This window comes from Lepidochelys kempii, chromosome 8 (assembly GCF_965140265.1).
Source record: "Lepidochelys kempii isolate rLepKem1 chromosome 8, rLepKem1.hap2, whole genome shotgun sequence".
Lineage (NCBI taxonomy): Eukaryota > Metazoa > Chordata > Testudines > Cheloniidae > Lepidochelys > Lepidochelys kempii.
The window spans coordinates 36,191,013-36,216,280 of record NC_133263.1 but is presented as its reverse complement, the minus strand read 5'-3'; the positions used below and the strand labels follow the sequence as shown (position 1 = coordinate 36,216,280).

Here is a 25,268-nt window from a genome sequence, read left to right as displayed (position 1 = left end):
CATCAGCTCTGGGGTAGATGACTCTGTTATGGGTTACTAGGGTTCACTGGTCGAAGTGAAGGACACTAGAGAGGGGCATCCAGACCAGATCCATGTTGGACATAAGATACTGCACCAGAGCAGTGCTCTGCTTGGACCGGTATCCTGTCTTTGAGAATGGCCCGTAGCAAAAGCTTCAGACACAGATGCAAAAAACCTCTCGGAATTGACTGCCCATGGTGGAAATTTTTCCCTACCACCAAGCAGTTCATGTTGCTGTATGGTATGCACTGAAGCATCAGAGCTTTTCTCTCTTATACATTGTAAGTGTAAATAAGAGCGAAAGTTTGACAGCGTCAGGGTGACTTCTGGGGACAGGGAGGGGCGTAGATCTTCTCTCTGTCCATGGCTGAAGACTCCAAGCTTGCTGACCACCTGTGGCTCGGGGATTAGAATTCCTCTCCCAAAGAGATGCTCCTATCTTGTGAGCTACAGGAGCTGCTTAGCACATAGCTTAGTACAAAGAACCTGCAGCACATTCCAGCCAGTAAAGAGCAGCGCTACATGTATGCATCAGCCCCTACTGTACGTGGCCTAGGGATGGGAAAATAGCTGATGATCCAGGCAGGGAACTAATCTAAGTGAAGATGAAGTAGAGAGGAGGGGTTGGATTCATGGAGGATTGGGTTGTTTTTAATGGTGAGAGGGGGCTGCCTGGATTTGAAAGCCTTCACCCTGGCTGGCTCACTACTAGCTGGGCTTGTTACATCGGCTCTCTTCTGGGAAAAGTGATAAATTTCATTTCCTTTTCGGGAGGAGGAAGCGATTTTCCCCAGCCCGTCCCCCAAATGCTGCTGCAGCAGTGTAACGGGGCTGGCCATGGGAGAATGCCCCCAGGATAGGCACTGCATCAGGTTGCCATGGAGCCCTCATGCAGGGAGCACACTGGGGCTGGGAGGAACATGTCAGAGGCAGGAGGGAGTACAGCTGGGGGGATTCTAGCCAGTGCTGCTGCCATGGGCATCCAGGGAGGTCCTGCCTCCATTGCACACTCACCCTTAGATCAGCCTGGAATAAGGCAGAGCCTCCTCTCCTGGGCCGCACCGGTGTGTGCTGCACCTCCAGAGAGCCCCAATTGCACCCTGAATATGGACAACATGGTGAAGGCTCATGGGGGACTCACAGGGCTTGGGGCAGGATCAGGCTGTACCAAATACGCCGTGTCCAGCGCAGCAGATAAGGCACAGACAATGCGGGGGTAAGGTAAGGGGAGCAGAGTACAGCAGTGCCGTATGCAAGTGCCACAAGCCTGGAGGCAAACAAGATGAACTGGACAAGCTGCGTGCAGGGATGATGGCCCCACTGGTGTTGTGGAATCAATGGGAGACAGCCAGGAAAGCTGGCCTATTGATGCTGAAGGCCATGCTCTACATCGGAGGAGAGAGCCAGGCATATGCCTGTGCTAGGGGACAAGGGAGTCACCTTATAGTGAAATCTAGATGGCAAGAGAAGAAAACGACAGCATGGACACTCTGAGTCCCGATGAGTGAGAAAGGAAATAATAGTGCCCGACGAGTCTCTGGCCCAGATCAAATCAGAGTAAAAGTAAAGACCAGGCCCTTAGCCAAGAGATAGTGGAGACAGAAAAGGTACTGGATCTGGTGCTTAGCATCCTGATGATTTGAAATACCAAGATGTCTGATGCAGCCAAACCAGGGGGCATCAATGGAGATTTAACATAAACTCCACTGATGTTGTGCAGTGAAACCTGTTCATAAAGACCACCAAAGGGAGGCGCTGTATTAGTGCTGGGTAACAACAGGTGGCCACAGAAAGCAGCATGGTTAATATGGAGGAACACTCACGGGGCTAAGACTACACTGGCTTTTAAGACCAGGGAGGGTGGCTAGCTGGGGCCTCTCAGCACAGATCTCATTCACTGTGCCTCTTGTTTGGCAAGGTGAAGCATACAGCGAAAGGCACGGTCACTTGCATTTGGTATTAACCAATTAAGAGTCAGAGAGTCCCAGAGTCCCAGAGCTGAGTACAGAGGAGAGCCAGTGGCGAAAGGATCTCTTGGGGCTTCAGCTCCTAAGGAAGGGGAACATGGGAAGCTGGAATCATAGGGCATTTTACTGTGACACATCTAACGGTAGGAAACCGAGGCAGTTAGTAGGAAGAGGCCCACAGAGGGAAGTACCAAGGGAAAGGTGGAAATAAGAAGGACAATGCTGGGTGTTGAACGGTTCTTCCCACCACGCAGGGGGCACAGGTTCACAGACAGACTCCTGTGCTGAAGAAGTATGTCATTTATTTTCTGCTTCAGTGAGTGATTGGTTCATCAAACCAGGGCACAGCACAGGGTTAAACGCAAGTGATCCCCATATTCGGTGCTCGCCTTAAATACACTGTTACAAAATTATTCATTCTATATTGTATAAACACCTTTCTGCCTAGCACTAAGATTAGTTTGCCAGCTCGGTTGTTACCTGATTGGATTGCTGACCCCATTGTTTATCTGATCTGATTGCTGGCTCAGCTTTTGACCTGGCTGTTCTCTTTCCTGGCCAGACAAGCAGGCATTTTTTCACATGCCCCAACACCTAAAATATACATCCTACATATTCCATCCTACATTGGGGGGACCCAAGAGTAAAAAGTATAAATGCAAGTGTATGATTTCAAAGGGAAGTCTAGAACAAGAAAGCAAGCCAGTGACTAAAAGAAGAGCTTATAAAGGACTTGAAAATTGAATTTTGCAGGGGCAGGAAGTGAGGTTGGATCTTCTAGAAATCAAATATGGGAGACGAAAGAGAGAGAGAGAAATGCATAAATTTACAGATTCTAAGAAAAGCAGGGACCATGATGATGATCTAGTCCAGGGGTGGCCAACCGGAGCCACATGCGGCTCTTCAGAAGTGAATATGTGGCTCTTTGTTTAGGCACCGACTCCGGGGCTGGAGCTACAGGTGCCAACTTTCCAATGTGCCGGAGGGTGCTCCCTGCTCAACCCCCTGCTCTGCCCTAGGCACTCCACCCCTTCCCGTGCCCTCCCCTGAGCCTGCCATGCCCTCGCTCTTCCCCCCTCCTGAGCCTCCTGAACATCACGAAACAGCTGATTGGGAGGTGTGGGGAGGGAGGGGGAGGTGCTGATCAGTGGGGCTGCCGGTGGGTGGGAGGCGCTGGGAGTGGGGGGGTTGGGAGATGATGTGGGGGCTGCTGACATATTACTGTGGCTCTTGGGCAATGTACATTGGTAAATTCTGTCTCCTTCTCAGGCTCCGGTTGGCCATCCCTGATCTAGTCTGAGCTTCTGTATAGCACAGGTCAGAGATTTCATTCCTGCTTCAAGCCCAGAAACCAGTGGCTGAAGCAGAGAAGATAGAACTTGATCTAGAGATCCCATGTGAGGAAGAATTTACCACATTCCTGGAGTGGGAAGGAGGAGAGGGTGTGGGTGGATGGTGTGAGAGAGGGAAGGAGTCAGTGGAAATATGGTTTCTACAAATGTATCTAGGAAAAGAATAAAGGGAAGGGAAGTAGAGGAGCTCTGGTAAGGGAGGAGGAAAACCCAATCCAGAAGAGTGTTGGGATGGTTATAGGACTGAGGGAATCTGAGTCATTGTTCTAAGGCTTTGTCTGGATTCAGTGTGTGGATCTCTTTCTTTCTTTCTCCTCCATCCCCTCCACTCATCCCAAGAGTCTGCACCTTTACAGAGGTAACTGACCCGATTCCATTGCCTCTTGCTTCTTTCCTGAAGCTCTGATCTCCATCTCGGAGCTCTCTCCATGATCCCCACCTGCTGTATTTCAGCACGTCTCCCTCCCTATGGCCCCATCGCTCCTTTCACGATCTCTAGGCTGACCTCGTTGCTGCTCTCAGCCTCCTCATCCCTTCCACACACACACACCCGACTTCTCTCCTCTCAGTTGATTCCATCAACCTTTCATTTCTCACAGTTCCTCTCTTGATTCCCGTGTCTCCCTTTCTTGCTGCTCTGCCTGCCCTTTAATCCCATCCCTCTGCATCTGCTGCTTCTGTGACTGCATCCAGGCTGCTGAGTGCCCTTGGGCAATGTCCCAGGCCTGCACTGAGCTCCTCCATGTCAGTTCTTTCTAGTGCTTCCAAAGCATAGCATCTCTTTTCCTCCTCCTGCTCCCTCCTGACACCTCACCCTCCTCTGCCCGCTCTCTGCCCAGCAGCTTGCCAATATTTCCCAACCGCCCATAAGAACTCTTCCCTGCCTCTGACCCTTCAACCTCTAATTCCACCCTTTCCTTCTTCCCACCACTCTGGTCTTCCCAAGCCTGACTGTGACTCTGCCTCCAAACCCTCCAACCCATTGCTTCCCATTTCTTGTCCTCCTCCGCTGCTGTTTATCTCTAGCCACTCCCACTGTGACTCCTTTCCATCTGCCGACGTGCACCAACTGTCTCCCCGACTGGAAATAAACTCCTTGGGATGGACTTATCTCTCTACCTACCACCTTAGCTCCACCACCCTCCTTCCACTGGCTTTCTGTGTTTTACCACACCTCCCTACCTGCCTGGCTTCTGACTTCCGCTTTCCCTCAGACCCTGAAAGCAGAGGATCTTGATCTCTTCTGCTAAGTATCGTTAAGGAGCTGGGGAAGGAAATGGAATGCTTGGAGAGAGCCTTCCCTGATGTCCTCACAGGTTCTCATCCCACAGAGGAAACTGCACAACCTATTAGAATTGGACAAAGGGCAAATGTGAAGCAAACCCGGTGACCGCACAGCTGGGTGTTCCGTTGCCGATCCTAGCGAAGTCGAGGAGATTCAGTATCGAAATGAAACCGCCGGGAAAACAGAACCTAACAACTACAGCTGGGGGAAAATTTTCAGACAACATTCCTTTTTCACTGAAAAATGCAGATTCAGGTTGACCAAAAATGTTTTCAAATTCACGGAATTGTTTCAATCAAACAAAAAAAATTCTGAAAAAATCGAAATGTTTCAACTTTCTTTGTGAATTTTACTTCAATTTGATTCAAGAAAGAACTTAAAAAAGCTAAAAAATCCCTCAGAAACCAAACAAAACCTTTCATTTGACCCAGAGCTGGAATTTTTATTTTTCACTTTTTCAGTTTGCTGATCCTCCCCCCCGCCGCCGCCGCACACACACACCCCATTTTTCGGGCTGGCCACTGACTTGAAAAATTGGTTATTTTCCCAGGTCTGCTAGCGCCAGCTACCATGGCACAGATTGTCCAGGTGATCAGAGCCCCCTAGTAGAACTACCAATGCTGTGGCCCAAGGCAGCCCAGCAGCTGTCATTTTCCTTGATTTCTCTAAAGCTGTTATTACAGCCTCCTACCTCCCAGAATGTAGAGAGGAATACTAGCGTGAGGGCAAAAACTGGCTGGCAGGCCGTAGGCAGTGCAAGCAAATAGGGCACCCTCAGAACAGGGGAAGTATCAACAGGAGCCAGGCTTCAGGTCTGTGTTACTAAACATTCCCTGTAATCCCTGTGGAATGATCAGGGGCATCCCCCTAAGTCAGGGCTAGATTCTGTCTGTAGGAAGCAGAGGTGCAGTGCACAGGGGCAGCCCTGCAGCAGGGGCTCAGCGTGACTCAGCCCCTGTTTCTCCCAGGGGACTTTTTGGGAGCACACACCAGAGCAGCAGCTTCACCAACCTATAGGGGAGTGCAGTGTGCAATCCCCTTTGTGTTCAGCTAACCGGTGTGGTGGTGGGCATGGAGGGGGACAGGACCATGCCCCTCCATCCTGCCAACTTGCGGGCAAGTACCACCCACGTGGGCACTTGCAGGGAGCGAGGTGGTCCCCAGTTTCTAGGTGAGGAGGGCATCACCTTTCACCCTCCCCAGCCCCATCCCAACAGAGACTGGCCATCATCTGTGCAGCCAACCCCAAGCTTGGAGGGCTAATAAGCAGCAGAGGAGCTCTCCAAGCAGCACTAGCGATGTGGCAGGCTGGAAGAGCCAGGCAGCTCTAAATTAGATGAGATTTAGGATAGCTAAATGCAAAGTGAGGCACCAAAGGAGATCCCTTAATCAGCCCAGATAGAAACAGGAGGCTGCTGCTTAGAAAGCAGCTGTGGGGTCAGAGAGCCCCGCAGGTTAGAGTGGAGGTTATTGAAGATGAGTTCATGCTTGAATGCTCTTGCTAACAGAGCAAATGAAATCCTGAGTGCTTGTCTATAAATAGAGGGCTCTCTCCTAAGCCAAAGGAGGTAATAAGGGTGCTTTATACAGCCATGGTGAGTGTGCTGAGGATATTGTGGGCACTTTGGGACCCTGTGTTAGAGAAAAGCCACTGCAGAGCTAGAGGGAGGGCAGAGAAAGGCACTCGAGGGTTTCACAGAGGACGAGAGCCTGGGATGGTGCTGGTGGAAGGGCAGATACCAGTAACGTTGCTCAAAACATATGTATCGGTAAAGCAGGAAAGAGACTGCCCTGGCGCAGAGGAAGTGGGAGAGCCAGAGGACAGGTCTGGAACTGAGGGCCTGACCCAAAGCCCATCAGTTTCAATGGAGAAGGCCCCAAAGTGGATCGTGTGATGATAAGGGGGTTGTGGCTGTATAGGGAGCATAGCAGAGGCGACCTGTCCTGGTGGGAGCTCTCTAAGGCATTGGCTCCTGGAGCACAGGGAGTGGGCGGCTCTGCACCCTTTGAAATAGGGTGACATCAGCGTGGCTGGAGAGGGCCCTCTGTAGTTGCTGACACTGGGTGTGCCAGAGAGGCTGAGTCTTCTGGCAGCACTAGACTGGCATAGTCCAGGGATAAGGATTGTGATGGTCCCTGGGCAAGGGCACAGGTGTTGGGAGGGAGGCACGCTGCCTTTTCCTCTCCTCCTTGTGCACTCATCCAGGAGGGTGATCAGGCAATGCATGTGACTGCTGAATGAGGCAAATACATGGGGTGAAATGCTAGACATTGGCATCGTATGTCTCTAGGGATCTTTTCCAACCCAGCCGTCTAGGGCTTTCTCATTTAAGAGCAGGAGTACAGGAAAAACCCAGGGAGGAGAGAGAGGCTCCTGGTGGGGTCCCATCTCCTCTGTACCAATTTGTTACTCTGTGAGCTGATGTCCCTCCTCTATGTGATGATCGGCTTATGTTCCCACCCCCCTGCTCCACTATACCTCCAGTGAGCTCCATGGTGTCACACTGGTGAAAGGGCTGCAGGAGTCAGATCCAGCATGCACCTCTTTTGTGCATATCATGTAAATGAGCTGGGTGAGAGTCAAAAAGCTACAAACCCATGCACCTCAGGAGAACTTACTGTCTTTGAGTTGTGCTATAAACAAGCAAACACACACTTCCCTGTTCTGAGTCACCCAAATATACAGACATCCTGGGCCATTTACGTACCATAGAATCATAGAATATCAGGGTTCAAAGAGATCTCAGGAGTCATCTAGTCCGTTCCCCTGCTCAAAGCAGGACCAACACCAACTAAATCATCCCCGCCAACTTTTGCTGACTTTTGTCAAGCCAGGCCTTAAAAACCTCTAAGGATGGAGATTCTACCACCTCCCTAGGTAACCCATTCCAGTACCACTCTCCTAGTGAAATAGTGTTTCCTAATATCCAACCGAGACCTCCTGCACTGCAACTTGAGACCATTGCTTCTTGTTCTGTCATCTGCCACCACTGAGAACAGCCAAGCTCCAACCTCTTTGGAACCCCCCTTCAGATAGTTGAAGGCTGCTATCAAATCCCCTCACTCTTCTCTTCTGCAAACTAAATAACCCCAGTTCCCTCAGCCTCTCCTCGTAAGTCATGTGCCCCAGCCCCCTAATCATTTTTGTTGCCCTATGCTGGACTCTCTCCAGTTTGTTCACATCCCTTCTGTAGTGGGGGGACCAAAACTCAGCTCTGTGTCACCCGAATGTACAGTCATCCTGGGCCATTTATGTACCAACTCTGTGTTGCCCAAATGTACATTCATCCTGGGCCATTTATGCACCAACTCTGTGTCACCCAAATGTCAAGTCATACTAGGGCCATTTACTTACCACTTTTCTGTTCTATATATAGAATGGCCCTTTCCATATAGCTCAAAGGCCAAGCACAAAATCTAATATAACCCCTCAAATCAGCCGCTGCTTGGAGTGAGATGAAAGAATAGTCCCCTCCCACCACCTCATCCTCTCCCAGCCAGCTCCTCAAGCCAGTGTTCTGAGGACCTTGCAATGCACCCAGGATGTTAAACTTTGGGCTTGATTCTCCAAGGTGCTAAGTACCGCCCATTGAAATTAATGAGTTGAGAAGCCCTCAGCATCTTGCAGCATTGGGACCTTAGGCTCTACCCTACTAACCAAAGAGCCAATTCCAGACTGAGAGCACCTAGAGAAGTTACATTTATGCAAAGACTTCCTGGCAGCTACAGCATCCTTCCCTAATTACTGAAGTGCCATGGAGCCCATGGCTGCCTTTGCATTTGGCTCAAAGCCCTTTCCCTCACACCTCCGTTGAAACACTCAGGTGCTGCTGGACATTGCGTTAGTAACAGAGGCACTCTTCGCTTTGGCTCTTGGGTGGTCCAGCGCTTCGGCATGGGGCTAGAAAGTGCAGTTTTACTGGGGGTGACATCTTTTGGAGGAGCCTTAAAAGTAACATTCTAATTGTTTCTGGTCATAAAGTTCCCATGGCACTTTTTGCAAGAGAAGGGTTTTGAGCTCCAGTGTCATGGGCAAATTTCAGCTTTGGTAATTACATTTACCTATCTACATTCTCAATGTTGCTTCAACTGGATGTTTTCCTTCGCTTCCTAAACTGTTTTGCAGTGTGGCTGGCATTGAGAGATGGATGGTGCATCTTACCTCGGTGGTGGCTAGATTTCATTGGTGGATGTCATAACCCCTGTGTTAGCTTCACCCCAGTATAGATGCTCAGAGCATCCAGTTTTCACATGTGGGTACCTTAAGCTGCTGCACAAGATGCTGGCATAAGACCATAGGGCTCACCATACCAGGTGGGACCAACAGTACAATGAGTCCAATGTCCTGTGAGCAACAGTGGCCAGCATTAGGTAGTACAGAGGAAGGTGTAAACCCCCATTCTGAACAGATATGCACTCACATGCCCATTGGGCTAGCGGGCGACTTCAGGTATCCAAATGGAGGGCTTGTATGTAATAGGGCAATCACTTTTGGAAATAGGGTCTGTAAAACCCCTTGGGACTTGGTTCTTCTAGGTGAAATTTACAGCATGAGGGCCCGGGTCTGTCAGTTACCAAGTGAGGGGCTCCGGTGCGTCAGTTACCAAGTGAGGGGCGCCGATGCATCAGTTACCAAGTGAGGGCGCTGGTATGTCAGTTACCATGTGAGGGGTGTGGGTGTGTTAGTTACTATGCAAGGGTGTGGGTGTGTTAGCTATTTGGCCCTGGTAGTTTGGACCCCAGGGTCAGGTATTCAAATGGGAAGAATAATATCTGGAAAGCTCTTGTCAATCAGTTGTTTCTCTTTTCAGATATGTGTCTGCTCTGACAACACCAGCACGTCTGTCTCCTGTGGACTTCCATTACTCACTTGCTGCACAGGTACCTACCTTCGAGATCACCTCTCCCAATGCTGCCCATGCGGTGTCCCTTCCACCTGCGGCGCCCATTAGCTTTCGAGTGGAAGAACAGCAGCCTTTACTGCGACGCTATCAGGTGCCCTTTCAGGATATGCAGAGATACGACAGTTACTACCAAAGGAAGAACTACTTGAATGAGAGCATGGGGAGTCTGCCTTCGAGCCCCTTCCGCATCACGGAGGATGATGAGTATGAAACGACACAAGAGTACATCCCAGCACTAGAACAACCAAAGAAAACAGCTAGCAACAACAGGCGGTGGAAAAGATCAAAACTCAACGGGCAGGTCTCACACAGAGCCCGGACAGTCAGAGACTCCTTCTCAGGAAGCAGTGCTTCATATAGTGAGTCTGATGAGGAGCTCATGGCGGAGAGCACCCCATTCTTAAGCATTCAAAACACTGAGGCAATTAACACAGATTCACCGCCGCTGTATCGGCCGGGAGACAGCAGGACTTACTATTCCTTCGAGAGACAAAGCGCACAGGTGGAGAGCGGGCAAAGCAGATCGACACACATGAGACCCAAACAGGACTCGGCTCCTCTTTAGAAGCCACACAAACTCACGCACCCACAAACACACCTGTATCGAAAAGGAGGAAAGATATTTTTATTTTATATAAAAGAGGAAAAAATATAACAAATCAAATGTTTTATTTTCATTTTAGCAAAGTTGTCTTATAATAGCTAACAGCAAAGACTTTTTTATAGGGAATCTCTATTTATATGTGACATCTTGACTTACAGCTTCCGAGAAAAAAACACACAAACAAAACAAAATAAATAAATACTAATAAAAAAAGACGGGCCAATTTTTGACAACTTAAAAATAGAAAAAAAAATATCGTCGTGCCTTTTTTTGCTGTATGCTAATGCCAGAGTCCATGCTGAGGATTACGTTTCAGTCGCATTCTTAAGATCATAGGTTTTAGTTCAAGACAACTTACCATGTTAAGGGCACTTTCCCATTTGAAAAAAACAACACCCTCCACTTTGCCTCATCTCTGGATGTTTGTGATCTTGTTCTTTAAAACATTGTTAGAACACACACAAATGACATGTATATGTATGTTCTCATAAATACCTCCTAAGGGGAATCCGTCTTGCCCACTCAACTAGTTGTAGTTTTGCATATTTCAGGGGGGGAAAATTACGTACCAGAATGCAGAAATAATGGGTTTTTTTGCAACACAGGTAGGAAGAGGGAAAAAAAGCATACAGTAGCAACAACTCTTACAATATATTTGTTGACTGTGTTACTTGTGGGGTCCAAGTAAAACTGACTCATTTTGGCACAGTTTTGTGAAGTTGTAGTCAAATGAATAAAACGTTTACATGAATGTGGTAAAATATTATGTCTTTATAGATGGTTGAATCCACTTCATTGGTGCAGACCCTGATTGGAAGGGAAACAGCCCATTGCAGCAGTTACAGATAAGCACTCTTGACTGGTCAATTATTTTAAAAGATGGCTTTACAGTATTGCAAGACACAATGTCAAGCTCAGACAGAGTTACATATTGGCCATAATAGTGCGGAAGAGTAGAGCAAAGGACATGGAGAAGTTAGTGACAGCACGACCACCAGTATAGCCCTGCTAATTGATGTGAATTACCTACAGATAGTGTTGTGCGTGCTCCGTATGCAATTAATCCCCATTTAAAGTCACTGCAATGCATCCCAGGACCCTGCCCCTGGCCAATGAAACAGGCGGGCAATGTATCAGGAAAGCCATTCAGTGGATTCTTCTGTATCTATGTGCCGTATATTGTAAAGAAAGTTATTATCATAATGTGCCAGTGTTACATAAGAACGTATTGTCAAAGATGGACGTCACATTTCGGGCAGCCCTGGACCCTGGACCCGTGGCTCAAAGAGACAGTGCTGTGTGTCCAAGCAGCAGACCATTCACATGTGAAAGTGCCCCTCCTTTCAGTTCACTGCAGCAACCCTGTTTACATTGTAGCCTGACTTATTTCTTTTTATATTTTCACTTCTGCATGTCCTTTGCATTTCAGATACTGTAGATTGGATGCATGGTGAAGCTGTGACTGAGAAGATAATATAACAATTGACAGTGTATTTCATTTAACTTTTAGCAATAAAGTAACTAAACCCTCTATTCCTCACCCACAATGGGGTCAAATGGAAACTCTGCTAATTAGTCATAAGATGATTGTAAACATTTGCTCTGGATTGTCTGAACTCTTGACTGTTTAACACTTGAATATTTTTTATATTATAAATAAAATAAGAAATAATTAATGTTTCCAGCATTAATCTTAAATCAGTGATCAGATTGGGGGTGGAAGGAGTGGTGTTACACAATCTCAAACTCCACCCACAGCCTGAAGCTCCATCCACAGGCCTAAACTCCACTTACATCTCAGAGTAGCTGGATGTTGGCGCTAAAATTCTCAGTATCGAACTAGCTGAAAGAGACATTTCAACTTCCACCATTATGCTTCAGAGTCAACACCTCATTGAGGTGAATGGCGGGGGAGGTCAGTCCACACTTTTCTCAGAGCTACTGTTGCATTCTGTGTTTGCAGACCAAGTGAGACAGCGCTGCATCAGGACACATTTGGAAGGTTTCCTTTGCAACTGTAAGGCTTAGAAACATGCCTCCAGTTTTTCAAATGTGGGCAGTAATATGGGGGGAGGCTTCCATTTTTGTGTGGCCAAACTGACACCTGTTGGGGCAGGAGTCTCAGAGTGGCTGAGACACAGAGCTTCAGGTGCACTATTGGAAATCAGGCCCAGGGTATCTTAGGATGGACATGTTAAAAAAGGAGGAATGCAAAATCAGAAGCCACTTTTGAAAATCTTGACCTTTCATTTCAAATGGTTATTTATTTTTTTAAAGACAGCTGACCTTCTGCCACTGCTGAAGGGGCCAGTGGGACGGTGTCAGTGTGAAAAGTCAACCCCAAACTTGTTTGCAGGCTGACAAGCAGCCTATGGCAATTGTTTATAGGAAGCTACACAATGGTCTTAACACCTTGCAGCACTTTGTAACAGACCATAATAATACTGGTGGATTTTTCTCCTCCTGAATTGTGTTTACAGTTGATTAGCTTCAGTCATGAGGTGTCAATGAAAATGATTGCCACAGGGCTGAAATACGGCTCTGGAATCAGTACAAAGGCATCTGGCTACACTGGCTTTGTCTCAACCCCATTGTCACAGTGCTGTGGGGACAACGAAATGGGTACACACCAGAGAGAGCATGAGGCCTGAACACCCTGTGGCTGGCCTTGGTGCATGCGGGGGGGGGGGGCATATAAAGAGCTTGTGTACCCCATGCAAATGCCTGGCAGAGGTGCCGTGCAGCACTCGGGGTTCAGGGATGGGTGTCAGCAGAGCCATGCACTAGCCTGTGTTGAGGGAACTACCACCTTGCCCATGGCTGGTGCAGCGTACACCCCTCCCACACACTGGACAGCACAGGTAACGATTGTGTCTCACTGCAGCACTGGCCTTCCTGGAGCTCTGCCTCCGTCCCGCAGGCAAGGCTGGATGTCAAAGGCACAGTCCAGCCCCAGAGAATGAAGCCAAAAGCGTCCCCTGTTGTCCATGACTGAGGCGTAGCACCTCAAAGATAGGGGCCTGACGGTTTGAGGTTCCGGACCTGAGTGACTCCCAAAGAAGGAGTGCAAACGGGGTCAGGATTGCCTCCTCCCCAGCAGTCTGTTTCAACATCAGCCTCTGAAAGCCTTTGAACCAAATTCTGCCCCCCTCCCCCCCGGGGTAAATCTCTCCAAGTACCTATTCCTTGAACTCAAGGGACTGCATGGGGTGTAACCAGGGAGCACGTCTACATTTGACCTCGATGTACATGCCCTAGCTTTGCTTGAGTGAGCATGCTAAACCTAGCAGTGTAGCCTCAGGGGCAGCGGTTGGGGGTGGGGGATGGGAGCGGGGCGGGAGCAGCAGACAACTAAGTACAAGCCCATCTGAGACACTCAGTACACACTCGGGGCATAGCTGCTCATCACCTTGCTAGCGAGTGAAGATAGAGTGAGTACGTCCTCCTGAGCTGAAAACACTGGCTGTGTAGATGTCTCCTGAGTAGGATCTGGACAGCCACTGCCTCCTACCAGTTTCTTAAGAGTGTGTAGAGCATTAGCTACATAGGGCTGGGGATTGAGGGTTTCTGGGTCTAGGCTGGGCTCTGCCACAGATTTGCCATGTGACCTTTAGGGAGAAAAATCAGTTGACCTTCCTGCACTGTGATTTCGTACAGGGGTCGAAGAGGGCTGTGGCTGCGTTCCCCACCTCACAGGGCATTGGGCAGCTTCAGCAGCCATGGCTGCAGTGTGCTCTGAAACTCTCCTGTGGAAGCAGCTGTAGCAGGGCAAAGCATGTCTTGGTACTGCTACTGATGCTGGATGCTAGGCTCAAAGCACCCTCAGACACAGTGACTGGGGGGTCCCTGGTATCTGTCCCTCCCAGTGGCAGTTTTGCCTCAGAAAAGTGACCGACAATCAGAGACACAGCCATCAACTTTCATGATTAATGAAAATGATTAGGGGGCTGGGGCACATGACTTACGAGGGGAGGCTGAGGGAATTGGGCTTATTTAGTCTGCAGAAGAGATGACTGAGGGGGGATTTGATAGCAGCCTTCAACTACCTGAAGGGGGTTCCAAAGAGGATGGAGCTCGACTGTTCTCAGTGGTGGCAGATGACCAAACAAAGAGCAATGGTTTCAAGTTGCAGTGGGGAAGGTCTCCATGGATATTAGGAAAAACTATTTCACTAGGAGGGTGGTGAAGCATGGGAATGGGTTATCTAGGGAGGTGGTGGAATCTTCATCCTTAGAGGTTTTTAAGGCCCAGCTTGACAAAGCCCTGGCTGGGATGATTTAGTTGGGGTTGGTCCTGCTTTGAGCAGGAGGTTGGACTAGATGACATCCTGAGGTCTCTTCCAATCTGTCAAGGTTCCTTCCCCACTCTTAACTCCAGGGTACAGATGTGGGGACCTGCATGAAAGAGCCCCTAAGGTTATTCTTACCAGCTTAGGTTAAAAACTTCCCCAAGGTACAAACTTTGCCTTGGTCTTGAGCCATATGCTGCCACCACCAAGCGTTTAAACAAAGAACACAGAAAGAGCCCACTTGGAGACATCTTCCCCCAAAATATCCCCCCAAGCCCTGCACCCCCTTTCCTGGGGAGGGCTTGAGAAGAATCCTCACCAATTTGTACAGGTGAATACAGACCCAAACCCTTGGAACTTAAGAGCAATGAAAAATCAATCAGGTTCTTAAAAGAAGAATTTTAATTAAAGAAAAGGTAAAAGAATCACCTCTGTAAGATAAGGATGGTAAATACCTTACAGGGTAATCAGATTCAAAACATAAAGAATCCCTCTAGGCAAAACCTTAAGTTACAAAAAGACACAAAAACAGGAATATACATTCCATCCAGCACAGCTTATTTTACCAGCCATTGAACAAAAGGAAATCTAACGCATTTCTAGCTACGTTACTTACTAAATTAACAGGAGTTGTGAGGCTGCATTCCTGATCTGTTCCCGGCAAAAGCATCACACAGACAGACCAAACCCTTCCCCCCGCCTCCAGATTTGAAAGAATCTTGTCCCCTCATTGGCCATTTTGGGTCAGATGCCAGCGAGGTTACCTTAGCTTCTTAACCATTTACAGGTGCAAGGGTTTTGCCTCTGGCCAGGAGGGATTTATAGCACTGTATACAGAAAGGTGGTTACTCTTCCCTCTATATTTATGACACAATCCTAATCTTCTATGATTCTATAATCTCAAGTCCTTGCACTGGGCACAGCTGCTAAAGGCACACACAGGTTCTTCTGGGACAGTGGGGGAGGGGTTCACCTGGGACAGTGGCTCTGGGGTCCCACATTCCTTAAAGCCCATTGCATTGTAACATAGGGCATCAGCAGCTACAGTTCAACAAGCCCCTTGGGAGACACAATAAGGACCTGAGGGGCATGCCAGGTGAAGGACACAGGACCCTCCTGTGGGCCAGTCATGATTGCTAGCCCTGTGCTGAAGGAGCAGGCTGCTGCCTGTCGGCTTCTTGTGCATTACCACCCCAAAGGCCAGCATTAGGGCCATAGGTCTACCCCCTTCTACCTGGCCAACACAGCTGGTCAGACATGGGGGCAGGGGGCTACATGCTGCATCTTTTAAAGAGGGATAACAATGGTTATGCTCCCCTGGTGCAGTGGGGAACCCTGGGAGGGACTGGCCCTAGCAGCCAGCTCTAGCTCTCCATGCCACCCCTAGCATGGGTCGTGGCCCAGCAGTTGCAATCTGGCCCTTTGTCAGCACATGGTGCAATGAAGGTGACTTGTGCTTCTCCACCTTAGTTTCAGATGCAGAGGGCTTCTGAGGATGGCCCAGCAAGACACTTAGTAAGGGACTGATCCAAAGCCAAATGGGCACTAGTCCACTGACTTCAGTAGGCCTGGAGCCAGCTCTAAATGCTGGAACCCAGAAGCAAAGGAATGGGAAACGCATCTGTAACCCCAGACATGAAATGAAGTCTCAGGCAGGCTGGAAAGAAGCAGTTTGTGGAAGAGGCTAGGGCTTCAGGACCAGGGATTAGCAGGCCATAACAAAGGCATGTGAATGTGTATCCATGAGCACAATCCATACTGAAAGGGCTGGCTTTTCAGACATTTTAGGTGCACAGTCACAGTAACCATGTACCCAAAACTTGGCAAATTTGTACACACTCACATCATGGCTAATATTTTCATTAATGACTTGGCTAATGGAGTCGAGCGTACAAAAGTGGCAGCTGACACCAAGTTGGGAGGGGTTGCAAGCACCTTGGAGGCCAGGTTTAAAATTAAAAAATGACCTTGGAGACTTAGTCTGAATTCAACACGATGAAATTCAATAAAGACAAGTGCAAAGTACAACACTTAAGAAGGAAAAAAAATCAAATGCACAGCTACAAACTGGGGACTAACTGGCTAGGTGGTGATACTGCTGAAAAGGATCCAGGGATTATAGTGGCTCACAAACTGAATGAGAGTCAACAGTGTGATGTAGCTGCAAAAAAGGCTAATATGATTGTGGGGTGTATTAACAGGAGTGTTGTATGCAAGACACAGGAGGTAACTGGCCCACTCTGCTTGGCACTGGTTATGCCCCAGCTGGAGTTCTGTATCCAGTTCTGGGCACCACAATTTAGACACAATGTGTACGAACTGGAGAGAGTCCAGAGAAGAGCAACAAAAAATGATAAAAGGTTTTGAAAAACCTGACCTCTGAGGAAACGTTAACTGCCCCCCCGCCCCCGGCCCGGATATGTTTCATCTTGAGAAAAGAAGACTGAAGGGGGACCTGACAACAGTCTTTCAATATGCTAAGGGCTGTCTAAAGAGGATGGGTTTCAGAGTAACAGCCGTGTTAGTCTGTATTCGCAAAAAGAAAAGGAGGACTTGTGGCACCTTAGAGACTAACCAATTTATTAGAGCATAAGCTTTCGTGAGCTACAGCTCACTTCCTCAGATGCATATCGTGGAAACTGCAGCAGGCTTTATATATACACAGAGAATATGAAACAATACCTATTCCCACCCCACTGTCCTGCTGGTAATAGCTTATCTAAAGTGATCATCAGGTGGGCCATTTCCAGCACAAATCCAGGTTTTCTCACCCTCCACCCCCCCACACAAATTCACTCTCCTGCTGGTGATAGCCCATCCAAAGTGACAACTCTCCACACAATGTGCATGACAATCAAGCTGGGCTATTTCCTGCACAAATCCAGGTTTTCTCACATCCCCCCCACCCCCATACACACACAAACTCACTCTTCTGCTGGTAATAGCTCATCCAAACTGACCACTCTTCAAGTTAAAATCCAAGTTAAACCAGAACATCTGGGGCGGGGGGGTTAGGAAAAAACAAGAGGAAACAGGCTACCTTGCATAATGACTTAGCCACTCCAAGTCTCTATTTAAGCCTAAATTAATAGTATCCAATTTGCAAATGAATTCCAATTCAGCAGTTTCTCGCTGGAGTCTGGATTTGAAGTTTTTTTGTTTTAAGATAGCGACCTTCATGTCTGTGATCGCGTGACCAGAGAGATTGAAGTGTTCTCCAACTGGTTTATGAATGTTATAATTCTTGACATCTGATTTGTGTCCATTTATTCTTTTACGTAGAGACTGTCCAGTTTGACCAATGTACATGGCAGAGGGGCATTGCTGGCACATGATGGCATATATCACATTGGTGGATGTGCAGGTGAACGAGCCTCTGATAGTGTGGCTGATGTTATTAGGCCCTGTGATGGTGTCCCCTGAATAGATATGTGGGCACAATTGGCAACGGGCTTTGTTGCAAGGATAAGTTCCTGGGTTAGTGGTTCTGTTGTGTGGTATGTGGTTGTTGGTGAGTATTTGCTTCAGGTTGCGGGGCTGTCTGTAGGCAAGGACTGGCCTGTCTCCCAAGATTTGTGAGAGTGTTGGGTCATCCTTTAGGATAGGTTGTAGATCCTTAATAATGCGTTGGAGGGGTTTTAGTTGGGGGCTGAAGGTGACGGCTAGTGGCGTTGGAGTGGAGGGTGAGAAAACCTGGATTTGTGCTGGAAATGGCCCACCTGATGATCACTTTAGATAAGCTATTACCAGCAGGACAGTGGGGTGGGAATAGGTATTGTTTCATATTCTCTGTGTATATATAAAGCCTGCTGCAGTTTCCACGATATGCATCTGAGGAAGTGAGCTGTAGCTCATGAAAGCTTATGCTCTAATAAATTGGTTAGTCTCTAAGGTGCCACAAGTCCTCCTTTTCTTTTTGCTAAAGAGGATGGTGATCAATGGTTCTCCATGTCCACTGAAGGTTGGACATGCAGAAATGGGCTTAATCTGCAGCAAGGGCAATTCAGGTTAGATATTAGGAAAAACTTTCCTACTCTAATGGTAGTTAAGCTCTGGAACAGGCTTCCAAGGGAGGTCATGGAAGCCCCATCATTAGAAGCTTTTAAGGACAGGTTGGACAAACACCTGTCAGGGCTGGTCTAGGTTTTTTTGGTTCTGCCACAGTGCAGGGGGCTGGACTTGATGACTTCTTGCCGCACCTTCCTGCCCTTCATTGCTGTGGTTCTATGATTCCATTTGCATGTGCAATCCTGGTACATAAAGTGGGTGTGAATTTGTTCCTCTAGCCTGTCGGAAAACAGGGCGATACTTTTCATAACTGGCGTAGAGCTGGCGGTGAGGGGTGCTTCCATGTCATGCTGGAGAGCCTGTCAGTGCTAAGCTCTCCTGATCTGTGCCCACAGGTGCTACCTCAGCAAAACTATGTGCTAATCCGTGTCACCGACATGCTGTGGCAGATGCAGCCACTCGCTCCAGCCCCATAGTGGGGGGGAGGGGCTTTTCTTCTCAGCAGGAGCAGAGGAGGAGGATGGATTCACTCCCTATTTGTTGCAAAATGGCTAGGGAGCAAAGTCCTGCAGGCAGGAGGGCACCTTCAGCAAGGACTAAAGCAATCGAAGTGAATGAGCCCAAGATTATTCTGGTCCTGGTGGGAAGTCTCTTGATTTATGCCAGGGCAAGTGAGGGGAGAAACTGGACATCCAGGTCCACCTCTGGCTAGTACTGGGAATGTGGCATACTCAGCTAGGGAGACATGGGTTCATGTCTGCTCTACTCTCTGCTCCCTGTGTGACCTTCATTCCCCCAGTTGTAAAATAGAGAGAATAGCCCAGCTGTACATCTCAGGGATCTTGTGAGGGTAACTATGTTGAAGATTGTGAGGTGCTCAGACATGAGGGTAACAGGGATCAGCAAAGTACCCTAGAAAGCCACCAATGGGCAGAGCAGTTTTGATATGAACTTGTATTCTCACCTTGGGAGTAGCCCCAGGTGCAGTCTGTTCTTCATCACCAAAGAAATAATGAGTCAGGCCCTGCTGCCCAGATCCAGCCCCTTACCTTGGCTCCAGGCACGGAGCAGGCGTGGGTCCCATCACAAGCTGTTTCCTGTGGTTGCAGGAGGTGCTGTAGAATTGATGAGCCCTCTAGCCCTCCTCCAGGTGCTCTGCTTGTGTCTCCTGGGGATTTCTGACAACACAGGGAGCAAAGCAAGAGCTAGAAGGTAAAAAGGAATCTTATGTCATCAGCCTCCCATTTGCTTGGCACATATTCCCTGGGATGGCTTTTTTTCCATATTTAAAGAATAATTAAATACGCAAGCCAAAGGGCTCAAAATTGACTTTGCTGCCAAGTGCAAACATAAGGATTCAACATGACGGTGTCTTGAAGACTTATGTAGATTTATAGCCACGGCTTATGTGAAGACTAACAAGCACACTGCAGTTGGGAACAAACTCTTATCCCACAGTCACTTGTGCCCTTTGATGCTGCTGGCTCATCCAGGAATGATTTAGTGGCGCTGCTGAAAGACAGCTACAGAAACAAACCCCAGTGAAATAATGCTACCAAAAGAACTATGTGACGGCTGGATGGGACACAAAACCAGAAGGCTGGCATTTCACAAGGGGGCCACCTATTTTGGGTGCCCTACTTGAAACACCTAGGACCTGTTTTTAAAAGTCACTGAGCACCTGACACTCCCTTTGCCCTCACCAGGAGCTGGTGCACGTCTGCACCTCAGCTCAAGTTGGACACCCAGATGCTGTGGTACCACAAGTCAGTGGAGACTTGAAAAGTAATGCTTAAAGAATTAGATGGGCCCAAGCCATCATTTTCAAAGCCAAATGCAACCTCACCCTTCTTTCAGGGATGATCAGAGATCTGGCTTGACACCACGTGTTTTGGTTTTTTATTTACAGGAAATTTCAGGGGGAAAATCTGTACTTTCCCATGATCAGCTTTCTTTGACAAGCCATTTGATAAAAATGTGTAGTTTCCCCAAACCCACAAGTGTTGAAATCAATGGATTTCGGGGGGAGGGATAACTCAGTGGTTTGAGCATTGGCCTGCTAAACCCAAGGTTGTGAGTTCAATCCTTGAGGGGGCCATTTAGGGATCGGGGCAAAAAAAATTGGGATTGTGCCTGCTTTGAGCAGGGGGTTGGACTAGATGACCTCCTGAGGTCCCTTCCAACTCTGATAGTCTATGAGTCAATGGGGGTTAGGCACCCACATGTCTTTGAGCATCTGCCTCTAAGTGACATGCAGGAGGGTGTGGATGAGGTCACACAGGACGTCTAGGACACGGCAGGGCACTGAATCCACAATTCACAAGGTTCTTGTGCTAACCGCGACACCAGTCTTCCTCGCTTGGCTAGGGATGTCACAGTTCAAGGGCCTGGTATGTTTGCCCTGTAAGGCCACAATTTTGCATGTCACTCTCTTTTTGGCCTGGCATCGGCCTGAGAAAATCTTTTGGCTGATAATTTGAGCTTTTTAAGTGGCAGCACACAGAACAGTTTTTAACGCGTGAAAGAAAACACCATCTTTCTAACCTGTTTATATCTGCTCCTAACTCAGAAAATAGTCAAGGCTATAAACTTCCAACACCTTTTAGACATGAGCCTGAATGAGATCTAGTGCCTAGGCCTAATGTTACATCATTCAGTTAATCCAGCCTGGCTACTATGGGCTTAGTTCTACTGATTTTCGCATTGCCAGACCCTCAGCAGGTGTAGATCGGTGTATGACCCCCCAGGGTCACCTTCTGGGGAGAAGGCCTGCTGGTTTGACCCCAGTGTAACTGCTCTGCCTTCATGCACATCCCTCCTGATTTATTCCCGTGAAAGTGAGAGGTGAATCAGGCTGTGTAACTTGTGTGTGGGAAGCCTGCTTGGCTCTGTGACAGAACTATTACAGGTCAATTAGTTAACAACGGGACCTGCTTGGCGTGCGGTGGCAATTCAGAGACAGAGCAGCCATTTTAATTCTGCCTCTTTGCAGAGATGGTTTGATTTTCATTTTGGAAATTTGTGCGACGTTGCTACAAAATACAATGGTGAGAAATCAGAATCCCAGCTATTCTGAGCCACGCTGACCATATAGCAGCAGCCGCAAAACTGTCAGATCCAGCCCTGCTCCAGTCCCATCTCAGTTCCCAGCAGATGGTGTGTTTTGGGGAGAAAGAGAAAAGGCTGGGGCCACCTTTTACCTTCCCCAGAACAGTCCCTTGAGATTATGGGCAGCTGTGTGTAAATTAGAGTCGCATTTGGGATCAGGGGAATGTAAAGGTAGTTTAAAGCTGGCCACCCTGCACAGCTCAGCTGTATGAATGAATTGGGTCCAAGATACCTAATTCTTACCAAAATATCCAGTGCTACCTGAGGGGGTAAATGGGCACACCCTGAATGTGTGCATGTGCCAAATTGCGCATACTCATAGGTTTGTTCACCCTTAGTTGGTGCAAGCCCCTGTGCATACACGGGAAGAGGTCTGACAGATGCCTGTGTGCACATGTGCAGTGTTCGTGTTTGATGGAATGTATTGATGAGACATCAAATAAACAAGACTCAATCAGTTTTATTAGTCAAAGACAAAGCAGCACAACACGGAGGGGAAAGGGTTAATACTTTACTAATCTGATCCGGGAAGCAGAGTCTCCAGGCCATTATGGGGAGGAGGTGGGGGAGGTGATATCTTTTATTGGACCAACTTCTGTTGGTGAGAGAGACAAGCTTTCGAGCGCCACAGTGCTCCTCATCTTCTGAAAGCATCTCTTTTACCAGCAGAAGTTGGTCCGGTTGCCTCCTCCACCTTGTCTCTCTAAAATCCTGGGACCAACACGCCTACAACAACACCCAAGTTGTTTACAACACACAGAAGTATTCATGCATTACCCAAGACTTACATACAGTTCTTAGCAGTTTCTTATCTTTGTTTGGAACATATTTTTCAAGGCACAAAGACATCAGACCCACCATCCTTAGAGCTCTGGACCAGCACCTGGTGCAATTTGACAGGCCTTAACAAGACCTATATCTTATCCCAGGTAGTTCCTCATGTGATGGGGTGTTCACGCCATACCAGCCTTGAATGAGTTAATGAGACTGAGGCCTGGTCTACACTGGAGGGGTGGGGTGGGGATCGATCTAAGTTACTCAACTTCAGCTCAGTGAACACCATAGCTGAAGTTGACGTACTTAGACCTACTCACCGCAGTGTCTTCACTGCGGCGAGTCGACTACGGACGCTCCCCCGTCCACTCTGCCTGCGCCTCTCGTGGCGCTGGAGTACAGGAGTCGACGGGAGAGCGCTCGGGGGGGGGGTCGACTGAGCTTGTCTAGACTAGACGCGATCAATCGACCCCTGCTGGATCAATCGCTGCCCGCCGATTCGGCGGGTAGTATAGACATACCCTGAGAAGGGTCACACATGAGGGGAATTAGGCTAGCTAAGCTAGACTGGAGCACTAAGGGTGTAAAAATAGCATGTGCTCAGCACCCACCAGCAGCCCCGCGGATCAGTTCCTCCCCCTCCTTCCGCACCCTCCCAGCGCTTCCCATCCACTGCAATCAGCTGTTCGGCAGCATTCAGGAGGCGCTGGGAGGGAGTGGAAGGAGCTGCTCGGTGGGGCTGCCTGCAGACAGGAGGGGTGGGGGGACGAGGAGGACTTGGGGGAAAGGGTGGAGCGGGGGGCGGGGCCTGGGGCAGAGCAGGGGTTGAGCACCCCTGGGAACTGAGTGTCTCTGGTTATGATAAAGCCAAGAAGCTGGCAGCTAAAGGAGGCTACAGTGTGGAGGCCTGTGGTCAGGGACACTGGAACAGGGAAGGCCAAGGGGACATGGGCCCATCACTTTTTACAGGCAGTAAGGGAGAGCGATTGGGGGTGAGGGCAGAAAGGAGTGAGTGGAGACGCGGTCTTGGGGGTGAAGAGGCTGTGCTGGAGCAGGACCTCAGGGGAAGGGGTGGTGTGAGGGCGGGGCCTCAGGGAGAAGGGGCGGTATGGGGGGTGGGACCACGGTTTAGGCACTGGTGACCCCCCCACTTTTAGGGAGCTTCCACTGCTCCTGCCTGTAGTCACTGTCTAGTCTTAGAGAGGGAAAGGAGGAAATCAGGGGGAGATCAGAAGCCCTGGAGTCCTGGCCCTGGCCCTGAGGGAAGGACAAACCCAGAGAAGAAGCCTGATGGAGGTGAAGTAGGAGCAGCCCAGGAAATGGTAGCAAGGTTTGGGACTGTGCAGACCTTGGCTGCTGATTATGGGGTCCCTGGGCTGGAACCTGGAGTACAGGGTTGCCCGGATTCCCCTACCAGTCACTGGGGAAGTGGCACAGATTGGGAAATGGAACAGTGAGACTTTGGTGCCGCAGAAGGGGCAGATGATAGAGACCTGGCCAGAAGGCCAAGCCCCAAAGAAAGAGCAAGTAATGACAAGAGAGTACCCTGAGTCGCAGAGAGAGAGGCAGCAGGGCACGTGGATGAACAGCAGGAGGTGTGTTCGATCTGAAGAGAGCTAATTCCCAGAGCAACCAGCATGAGGTGCCCTAGAGGTGACTGTACCCCATGACACCTATGCATACCCAAGAGCAGAGTTTATACACAGCTCACCTACTAAAACAATTTCTTTTAGCATGAGCACAAACGATGCTGGGAATGTGGTTCATGATCTACACAACTTTAGCATAAGTTCAAAGTCTTTTAGAAATACATGGTATTTGCTGACATAAAGGTGGCATTGTTCTCCTAGCCTTTCAGGACAGGCACTTATTTATAAGGTTCCATGTACAGTACAACAGTAGTTGAGACTATAATGATTCCAACTTCTGGAGCGTTGACACAAATCCAGTGCCTTTTCAAACGTGAATGTACTAGGGCTGGAATGTACTCACTGAGAGCTATGCAGTGATGAAGTCTCAGTGCTAAAAAATCATCTCAGTGGCAGCTGTGATCCAGATGTTGTCAAAGTTTTGGGGCAATCTGGTTTGCAATACTGAGTTACGTTCAATATTACCAGTGATAAACTTGCCTTTGTTAATTGCAAGGTAGCTGCCTCCCTATATACAGGGTATTTACCATCCCCCATTACTGTGCTATTGGAGCACTTCACAGTCTTTAATGTAGTTATCTTCCCAACACCCCAGTGAGGTAGGGCCTTGTTGTCATCTCCGTTTTACAGCTAGGGAATCAGGACAGTGGGAAACTAACTGAATTGCCAAGGTCATAAAGAGAGTATGTAGCACACAGAAAGTTCAACCCAGCTCCCTGAATTCCTAGGTAAGAACCCTAACCCGTAGGCCACCCTTTCTCAGTGCTGTTAATATGGCTTGTCAGTGGTTTCACTTCTACACTAGAAAAATATAGCCTCTTTCTGACCTCTTGTTTTACTTGAGTCCAGATTAGGAGAGGCTGCAAGTCGCTACAATGTGGTGGCTGCTGTGACATGAGATGGTGATCTTCTCCATTTCCTATAAGGAGGATTTTCTTAACTACAGTCACATGTGTGGGTGACTCAAGATACACATTAGTGCAGTCTCTTGGCTGAGTGTCTTACTGTCTCCATCCCCAGACCCATCCGCATCCCTGTGGTATCGTCTCCTCCTGCTCTTCTCTTAATGTAGGCTCCAACCCTGTCTCTGGATCCCCTCACACAGACCCCCTGCCTCCACACACTGTCCCACTGAAGTCAATGGAACGATGCTCAGGAGAAGAAGACCTGATCATAACCTGATGCTCAGGAGAAGAAGACCAGGCCTTTAGAGAAAAACAGAAGCTGCACTTGATCTCCCACATGCTCGTTGCGCGCTGGCTCCTCGTCATGAGCAGCTGATCATAACTGCGGCCTCTGTGAAAGTAC

At 48.6% G+C, this 25,268-nt stretch overlaps 1 protein-coding gene across 2 annotated transcripts in view; it reads left to right on the top strand.

The window, feature by feature from the left end:
* The window catches only part of NRG2 (neuregulin 2), a 317,255-nt gene extending 305,490 nt beyond the window's left edge, over window positions 1–11,765 (top strand). For both annotated transcript variants that reach the window (XM_073356050.1, XM_073356049.1), the window contains one exon: window positions 9,437–11,765. In XM_073356050.1, the coding sequence (XP_073212151.1) occupies window positions 9,437–10,094 (658 nt within the window). In that variant the 3' untranslated portion in view covers window positions 10,095–11,765. The remainder of the gene's footprint in view (window positions 1–9,436) is intronic.
* Window positions 11,766–25,268: the final 13,503 nt, after the last annotated feature.